Genomic DNA, 10,159 nt, shown 5'->3' with positions numbered 1-10,159 from the left:
AACTTTAAAGCCCCAGTGTGTAACTTATTTGGCTTTTTATTAGCAAAAATCAAATATTGCTTTCATAAATACATATTTCACTGAAGTCGAATCACACCAGCATACAAATGAAAGCTTTCTCGTACCTTAGAATGAGTTGTTACACGTCGTTACAAATACATAAGTGGGCGATGCACCGAACCGAGGCTGCCATGTTGCATCGCCATTTTTTACGTTGAGTGGCAGCGTGACCGTAGGTAACAGAAACTCACCGGAGCTGTCGGCTCAGGGAGAAAGTTTTCCAGGTAGCGCCTGTTAAAACTGTCACCACTGTGTAGTGTGAGGAAGGACAGAGGCACTGATGTTGCATTCAGGTGCATTCAGGCAGACGGCCGTCAGCAAACCAACCGGATGTAATTTTACTCGACGAGAGAAAGACGGTAAAACGTGGGTCAGGTAAACAATACGACATCACCATGACAACATATTGTCACGCCTGTATTGTTTTGCCTCGTGCTGGCAGACCACTTTTTTACATAGACGCTTGTTTATCCTGTTACATGCAGTGTATGTTGTCTGTCTGACGTCTGCCCTATTTCACGTGAATGCAAGAATACGTTCCGATATGCAACCGCACCGCTAGATGGGGGGAATTCCTACACATTATACCTTTTAATGTGTGTGTTTAGTTTTTTCCTGAGCAATTCGCTCAACTAGTTTGTCACCATGGCAGCAATAAATAACATGTAAACACACATTTTTAAAGCTCTTTATCTGCCGATAAAGTACTTTTCAAGGCAATTTTCCACTATATGAGGCCACTGCAAAAAGCAGAGTGCCTTTGAAAGATGTTTGAGGCCACACAGAGAGACCAGTGGAGTGTTGTGTTGATGCTCTGTTAGATAGACACGCCATAGTCAAAGCAAAAGCTCGTGTTGTAAGCCCCTCTGTCGCACCTTTACACCTCTCTCATCTTGACCTATTGTTGCATGGCTCTTCACTGACATGCTGTTATCCCTGCATGGATCCACACGCACAATAAGGCTCAAGGGATCGTTTTCTCTGAGATGAGATAGGCCTGCACACCAAGACAAAGGCTTCAAACTATCCAAATTATCTCTTGTTAGGGTTCCTCAAAAGGGATCTTGGCTATCTGGGAGAATCATCTTAAATGTTTTTTCCCTGCATGTCAAAGCAAAAAAAGTCTTATTGTGCAAAATTGTCCTCATAGTCTGCAGGGTGTTGATTTTCTTTTGTTTTTTTGTTGTTGTCAGGGTGTAATTTTATGTTGGCACACTCTATATCTCCAAGAATGTTTCAGATATGTTTGATCTCTGTATGAACATCCAGTCTGTGCACACAAGTTGCTTATTAGAAGTGGAGGTGGAATTTTTCTTCCATCTGATTTATATCAGGTGCAAGACTGTGGATAGGTAATTTGGCTGATAGAAGCATTTTTATTACAGAGCTGCGGTTGTGGTGGAAATGATAGGTCTTGCTTTACAGAATCTGTGGACTGGAGTTTACCGCCTTTCTTTTGTCTACAGCTGATTCTGCTGGAATGTTTGTTTAGACTCATCCCCTGTGCGAGAGCTTCACCTGGAATTCGAAGCAGTGCCCGAGATGGAGACAAGCTGCGAGATACACCTGGTGAGGGATAACAAACAGACAACACAAGATTAACCACACTGTGAAGCACCCTTTAACTCTCACATGATCTGAACACAATCTCACTAAGTGAAGCAGGAAAAAGCACTCCAGTAAGTAAAAGTACAGATTTTGCCTTTAAAAACTGATGAGATTCTGTTTTCCAAAACCTAAGCTTGTAAAACAAATGATGATGAGTCCATTTTAAAAGCGTTAATTCAACCAGTCGCTGCGCCGACTGCTGTCGGAGCCTGATTTCTGCCCAAATGGCTGCATAAACCCATTTTAAAACTTGTGCAAAAGGATATAACTATGTTTCCAGTTGTTCCACACTAAAAAAGAATATAATTAGAGAAGCCAGATTTTATAGTTCAAGAGGATGTCAATTACAACATTATGCACTTTGGAATGAATGGAAAAGTAACAAAAACAGGATTTAGATAGGCACGAATAACTGTGGGTATTTCTTCACATTCTCAACCAGCTGTGTGCACAATTAAGATTTCTTACCAGACAGTAACCTATTCGGTTTTTTTGTTTTTTTTAAACTCTTTTTTGGAACTGAACGATTCAGATACCAGGTCACTATAGATAAGTATGACAGACAGTTATCTGGAAGATTTCAGGTTGGTTAATCTTGCTGTTCACATTGAATTCACACACAAGACAGTTTGAAGTAATTTGCCTTGTGGCTCTCTTAAAATTCACATTAAAGGTACATTCTGTAGGAATTACTCCCATCTAGCGGTGCGGTTGTATACCGCAAGCAACTCAATCGTATTTTTCATGCTGCATTCACGTGAAATTGGGCAGACAGCAGACGGACGACAGCCGCTGCACGTAACGGCATAAACGAGCCTCTATGTAAACAAGTGGTCCGTCAGCATGATGCAAAACAATACACTTGACAATTATGTTGTCATGGCGATGTCGTATTGTTTACCTGACCCACGTTTTACCGGCTTTCTCTCGACTTCTGTGACTAAAATGACATCTGGTTTGTTACCGACGGCCGTCTGCCCGACTGCAGGTGAATGCAGCATCAGTGTAACGCTCCATTCCTCCTCACTGCGTTACCACGGTGACTTTTCACAGACGCCACCTCCACCTGAGCCGACAGCTCCGGTGTCTCCAGTGAGTTTCCGTGGTTTCCTACCGTCACGCTGCCACTGAACGTAAAAACATGGCGACACCACATGGCAGCCAGCACCGAGCTTACCCGCTCCATGTAGATATGAATGATATGAACGGCTCATTCAGAGCTGAAAGGAACACTTCACTTTGTTGATGGGGGGGATTACTGATTAATGAAAAACCTACTTTTGAACGAAATAATCAATTTTCGTGAATAGATAACAGGAGAAGTTACACAATGTCCCTTTAATCTTGATGAACTGTATTTCCTGCCCTGTTGTTGTAGTGTGTAGGTAGATGACAACATTACCAACAAAGACAAGGCTCTTTAGCACACATACCAAAAGCGGGTGGCGCAACATCAACCACACAAAACCTGGTCAGACTGGCTGCTTTTTGCCACATTCATCCAGAAGCGTGACGGCTGCATCCCGCCTTCTGAATTCATTAATATTTGTTCAAACTTGAACTTTTTGGGAAAGCGACAGTCCTATCAAGTTGCAGCAGCTCTGAGGTTTAGCTGCTTGTTATCTCAACCACTGAATTATGTATAGTTGTGGTACAGACCCAAAAGTTACATTTTCCAAAAATGTTTCCTTCAAAAAAAAAAAAAAAAAGAAAGTTATTATTTTACTTCCAGAATAAGTTATTTTGAGTTTCATTGGGTGGGTGGTGGAGAGCGCTACAGCTTGATTGTGACTTCTACAATACACTGACAGGTGGGAAGCATTACTCAATATTCCCAGTGGATCTGTGCAGAATCTTATTAAACATATTTTAAGTATTATTGAACCAATGAATACACAATACATCACAGTACAGTGGTTCTTTGTCGCACTGAACTATTTTTAAAATCTCCACTGAGAGTGGTGATGTTCTGCATCATGTCTGCAGACCTTGGTGCTGTCACATTCCTTCATTGGCTTTATATGGCAGCAGCGCTCCTGTCGGAGTCAGAGTCTGACAAAGGGCTACAGTTGTTTTCCCAGCCTTTTCTCTTTTCACACGCCAGGCCCCCCTGGCTGAGAGCAGCTGCTGAGGCATTAGAATGAAATTATGCGAATATTTGTTCTACTCGCTGCTGATATGGTCTGAACATTGATTCTGTCCATCTTTTCATCCTGTTCGACCTCTGTGTCTCATTTCCTGGGCACATGATGTGGTATCAATGTGATTCATACATGCATTCCTAACTGCTGCCGTTGCCAAAATTGAGATTCAACCAGTAAATTCTCATTAGACCTCTGAAAAGTTGGTTTTGATGTGATAACTCTGGATTTGTCCCTCAAAAAAAGAGAGAGAGAGAGAGAGAGCACCAAAGTGAATCCCATCTGTTCATCTTCTTCCAACGTTCTGTCTTTCGTTGTTGCAATTTTGGGTTATCCATGAAAAATGTTCAAATTGTTAGGCTACAAATTAGAGACATGCTGAAAATCTATTTGTTGTAGTTTTCTTGGACTCAGCTTCAGCAGCAGTCTCTTCCACCATGTCGGAGCAGACAACGATGGAGTGTTTGGCACAAGTGCAGGGAACAGAATGAGGAACTGCTCTGCTAGGGAAATCCGGTAAAGCAAAATCCTTTTATAAACAGAGATTCAAAAAGCTATCCCTGTGTAACCATGAAAGAGAACCACACATGACAAAGTTTCCAAGGACAGGATGTGTTGTCATACACATAAGATTCTCAGTCTGTGCGTGATTAATATGAGCATCATGTAATACTTTCCTGCTTCTTCAAGGACTCGTATCAAAGGTTCTGCTGTCGAAAGGTCCTGGTTTAATCTGCCATGATTCCAAGAGCATAGACACTGCATGGAAAATCCCTGAGTAAGTGTTTATTTCTTTTCCTGGCACTTTCATTTTCACTGTAACGTCACATGAACAACTACTGTAAACCTCCAGTCACCTGTAATATAATTTGTTCATATTCTGCAGGATTACAGAATTAAATTAATATTAAAAACAACAAACATCTAATGAATCGCTGCAGCACACCATCTATTTGACAGTTCAGATAAGGGCTGCAACAATCATGACATTTTAGTTGATGATTATTTGCCTACAAAATGATTATTGACTTAATAGTCTTTGTCTGATCATTTTATGCCACTATAACAGCATAAACCTAAACATAGTTTACTAATACACATGCACCGTGTGAAGAAGCAGAGCCATTTATTGGCATTAAACATTGGAACATATAAATAAAAACTGCATTTCTGTTCCACAATGCAGTAGATGCTCATCGAAATGCGGTCATCGAAGATTATAAATTAACAGTTTGTCGCTCGTGTCATTAAACCATCGCAGAAGAAGGGGGTTCAACCATTATGCAAAAATAACTGCAGTCAACTCAAATAACTGTAATCAGGCAAATATATAATAATTGTGACAAGCCCAGTTCAGATGTAATGAAGACCTTACTGAGCTGAATGAGAAAGCTAACATAAAGCTTTCTAATTATCTAATATCTGATAAAATAGCTTTCTAATTCGCCATTTGGCTAGTCTGATGTGACATTTTTAATTACTAATTCGTCTTATTGAAAAATGGGAAGCTTTTAAGTTACATTTCACAAAAAACGGCATGGTATACCTCTAATTACAAAGTATAACATCGAAAGCCTGATGTTAATCTCCAACTGAAACAAGTCAAGTCAGTTCCTTCTATAGAGCCTGAAATTATAAATGAAGACTGAATATAAACATAGGCAGGCCAACATTTTCCAAGGTTTTGGACTTTGTATGAAATTTTTAGCCTAAAAAAGAAAAAAAAGAAAATACTTGTGGTTTTATTTAGCGATGCTACAAGTGACTTTCTGTTCAACTTTCTGTCTGCATATAGTTGACTATGATTGACTTGCTGCTAAGAAGGTAACATTCAAATGAACTAGTTTAAACCAGCCAAGAGTTTCTGCAGAGCCTGGCTGAATTTGTTGTAAAGTGAAAATTCAACTTTGCCTCCAGAGGCATTTTGAACAAATCATATTAGAGTCAGTCAGATGTTAGAAAACTTGTATGTGCTCTGAGCATTGGTCCCAGGCATCCAGTGTCTGTGAGGTGCTAAATCTTGCTGAGGTCTGGAAAGTATTCTGGCCCCCATTAAAAATCAGTGCAGCCTGATTCCTCAGCAAATTTGTGAAATTGATTTGGTGTGTTGCAGGCAGCCGCAGACTGTGCCGAGCCAGTCCACAAATTGCCTGCGCTGTATGAAAAAAGTGTGTAAAAGCCCGCGAGGTGTAGAGAGGGAGGAGAGAAAATAAACAGGAATGGTGTATTGACATCTAGTGTGAATGTGATGCTTCATGAGACATCTGAAAGAGGACTTAACAGCATTTTAATACAGTCCTGCAGAGTGTTTAGCACGACCGCAACCTAAGCTTTCCACTCCCTTTCCACATGGAATTACTTAAAGGCCCTTGCTTGAAACAACGTTGTCAACAAATCTCTGTTTGATTTTCAAGTGTAATTGGCCATATTGGCTTTTTCAATAAATTATGAATTGATTGGAAGATTGTGGCTTCACCTTACTCGCCGCTTTGTATGCTTCAAGTTTCAGGAAAAGAGACTGAGGTCAAGGAGTGCTGTGTTAGCTCAAGAATGCTAATAGGTCATAATCATCTCTGTATTTTCAGACAAATCTGATGAAAAAGGCCACTGCGCTGGCTGAACCCTGATTTTCTGATTTGGTTTGTGCTTTCCCCAGACTTGGCAGCCCATGACAACTAGAGAACTGTAATAAGAATGATCTGACATGAGTATAAATACTTTCCATGGGTAATTGACCCTTTTCCTGGACACACGCACTCCCAAGATCAAAAGGGTATATCCTCTAGACTCCAAGAGCCACTGATTAAACACATTTCAGAAGTATTTCCCTTCCATTTCCAGGGCAGATCTGGCAAAGACATACAAGATGTGTTTCATTAAGTTGTATCATGAAATACACTTCACTCGTGTGGACGCATGTGTGTGTGTGTGTGTGTGTGTGTGTTGCTCATGCCCGTCTATGTATATCCTGTACATTTTTAGCCGGTAAGGGGAAGTGATGACGCGTGTTGCCAGCCGAGTCTCAGTGTTTCTCAAGAAAGACAAATGACATTGTTCCAGGAGCAGATACCAGCTTTGCTGCCAAATCCCTGCCGGCTGGACTGAAATTTCAGCCATGTAAAGAGAGCAGGAGTGGAGCAGGGCCTGACAAAAGATGACATTGGCTTGTAAGTTTTAGGCGATGACGCTCAGGGGGATTCCATTATGTGGCTGTCACACAGCATTAGGCGAGACAGCAAACACTTTCATGTGTGGATTACCATTTACCCATTGGAGATAATAGATATTTGCCTTAGCTAATCCATTCCTCTATTGATTTTTTTCCCCTTTAATAACTTCTTGCAAGCAAGCAAATTTTAATAAGTGCAAGAATGCTGACATGTAAGAAGCTGGAACAAAGGGTCGTGTTTGACACAGATAAGCTGCTTAATGTAGTTTTCCATACAAACAAGAGATATAAAGATCGTTTATTCCAAACAAATGTAAACATACAATGTGATTCTATTTTAGAAAACCCAGTTCTTAATCTTAAGATTAACACAAGGTATCTCAAAGAGAGGAGATAAGGACATGTTTATAGTTTTTTTTTTTTTCCCTATAGTTCTTGTACCGTACTAGTTAATATTTACAAAAACAAAGACGTGTTAATGGATAAGTCTGCTGGTCCATATTTTCAGTTTCACTGAAAAGGTCAAAACCAAGGATGGAGTGAAACTGTGAACAAATGAGGCCTGTGTATCCAAATGCTTCTGGAACTTCCTGCTGTGAGATCAAAACTATTATAAACACATAAATGAAGCAGACTGTGACATGTCCCTTCATCACCATGAACACAACCTTTTTACACAGATTCTTTCAGCCAACCCCACATTCACAGGCCTGAGGTCACAAATAATCACTAAAGCAACAAAAGTGTCATGTTTGAAAAACATTTGCTAAACAGTGTCCTTCCATTTTTTTAAATATTTGGCTCTTAAGTATTCAAATTTATGTCTGTGACCTGTTTCTAACGATTTACATCTTCATTCAGAACTGGTGATCCGGAGGTTGACTGCCACAGACACTTAAAGGGATAATTCACCAAGTGTCACCTCACCGTCATGCCAAGGAAGGGTTTAAAGAACTTTCAGAGTCATCAAAACGCTTTTGGAGTTCCAGTGGAGGTCTGGCTGGCAACGGGTTTTCATATAATGGCGGTGGATTGTGCTCACTTTTTTTTTTTTAATTATGTTTTTTGGGGCTTTAGAGCCTTTAGAGCCACAATTCAAAAGCACAATTCAACAGCCGGACCCCCCCCCCCCCCCCCCCCTCAAAAGCATTTTGATAACTTTTTGAAAGTTCTCCAAACCCTTCCTTGGCATGACGGTGAGTAGAAAATTGGTGATTTATCGATTTTGGGTGAAGTATCCCTTTAAGAAAGCTGGAAATTATACAGAATACATGTGGATGAATATGCATATATAAATGCATTGCTGATTTTGTTGGATTTGTTGACTTCAAGAAAAATATTGAATATCATCAGTTTAACACTTACATTTATTACAGAAAAATCCTTTTTTTTCATAGAACCAAATTTCTTCATTTCTAACACAGATAATATCATCAGTAGCGTTACACACATGAGAATGATACATGAAAACGGAAATGAATCTATCACAGTCGACTGCACCATGAGGGGATCAAACAGCACCTCTTTTATATCCCAATAAACGCACAATTCTGAACAACGAAGAAGCTCAAACATAAAAAGAAAATGTAACTTTAACAGAAATAATGAAGATTTCACATTTGCATTTGCTAAGAAAGTCTTTTTGCTGCCACAGTTTCTTCTTCCTGGGCCCACAGCACATCACGACATAGCCCATTGGTCCTAGACACAAATAATTACAGCACTAATTACAATGTCTGTGTTGATAGCAGGACCTTCAGCTGTTTACCGTCTGGGGACCCTTCGTCCTCGGCTTTGGCACAGGTGAAGGCTCTCGTTCCTCGGCAGCTGTGGGAAGCTGCAGGGGTCTGTTTCCCGTCTGAGCTTCAGGCTCAGAAACACTGTGGTAGCAGGCTCTCTCTGAGGCCTTGGGGCTCGGGGACGGAGAGTCCTCACCCGGGTGCATGGTCTCGTACACTGGGCCGGTGGAGTCCGGCTCCCTCTTGGTCAGAGAAACCATTCTGAGTTCTCCTTTCTCCTTGACTCTCAGCTTGGATTTGTGTCGTCTGAGGCAGCAACATAGCACGACGATAACGATGAGCATAAGGAGAATCACACTTACTCCTCCCGCTGCCGCCGCCACCACGACTTTGTGCGTCAAACAAACCAAGGGTGGCGGCGGCGGTGACGGTGGCGGACTTTGACAGGCTGGACTGGCGGTCTCGCTACTCTCCGTGCTGGCTTTGTTTGCCGAGGCGCACGTGAAGCTCCTCTTTCCTTTCAACTGCACCAGCGAAATGCTCAGCGTTTGTTTCGTTTCGCTGGTTAATGTCTTTCCATCAAGAGTCCACGAGAACACCAAGCCCTGAGGTTTGGCCACGTTGCAGGTCAGATGAACAGCTTTAGTCTTGAAGTCACAGACGTACGTGAGTTGAGGTTTCTGTACCTTCTCGATCACACACAGGCGCCCGCTCCATGTTTTAGATGAAGTACCGTTTGAGTGCAGCACCTCTGCCTGGTAAGCTCCTGCGCTTTTGAATTGTAGGTTCCTCAACAGGAGAGCTCCAGATGTAGAAACGTCCTCTGTCTTTCCGATAGTCACTTTGCCTTGCTGTCTGAGAAAAACAAGTGTGTTGTTGTGCGTCCATTTTAGCACATGTGTGTTTGTCAGCCCCTCATAGACGAAAGGCAGGTTCAGATTCTGTCCAACTGCACCGTAGTGGTCGCAGGTGTCCTTGTTTGCTGCCGAGAGCAGGTGGATGAATCCCGACAGAATAATGACTCCAAGTGTTGCAGTTAAACACGCCATGATTTACAGACTAGAGACTTGACTTTTTTTTGTCAAATAGTTCAGAAATAATCACACAACCGTTTCAGTATCCTTCCGTCCAGTCTATTCAAACCGCGGTTGAGAGAGAGACCTGTCGAGATTAGTCCTCTCGTTTACAGACCAGAATATAAGTGGCACGTTAATAACAAAGTTCAGGGCATTTAAGAGAAACGAGTCACCAGTAGGAAGGAAACTATTTGCCAACAGTCTACTTTCAGTTCTCTGAATATAACATAAGGTTTTGTCATAGTCATGTGGAAACTAACATTTTCCTCCCCCGTGACAGGACTATATATAGAAACATGCATCTTTTGCACGTAAATCATCGCAATGATTCCAAACATGACATGATGGCAAAACAATTGAGGTTTA

The 10,159-nt window shown here is 41.4% G+C and overlaps 1 protein-coding gene across 1 annotated transcript; it reads right to left on the bottom strand.

The window, feature by feature from the left end:
• Window positions 1-8,475: 8,475 nt before the first annotated feature.
• Window positions 8,476-9,873, bottom strand: LOC310986896 (T-cell surface antigen CD2-like). Its single transcript, XM_083973002.1, has one exon. The coding sequence runs from the start codon at window positions 9,764-9,766 to the stop codon at window positions 8,735-8,737; it is 1,032 nt and encodes a 343-aa protein (XP_083829128.1). The 5' UTR covers window positions 9,767-9,873; the 3' UTR covers window positions 8,476-8,734.
• Window positions 9,874-10,159: the final 286 nt, after the last annotated feature.

This window comes from Trachurus trachurus (assembly GCF_905171665.1).
Source record: "Trachurus trachurus genome assembly, chromosome: 6".
NCBI classification, from domain to species: domain Eukaryota; kingdom Metazoa; phylum Chordata; class Actinopteri; order Carangiformes; family Carangidae; genus Trachurus; species Trachurus trachurus.
Note: the sequence above shows the minus strand (reverse complement) of the source record. Positions and strands in the feature narration are given on the sequence as shown.

Coding starts and splice junctions, on each gene's coding strand:
- LOC310986896 (XM_083973002.1), bottom strand. CDS start 9,766: ATGGCGTGTTTAACTGCAACACTTGGAGTCATTATTCTGTCGGGATTC.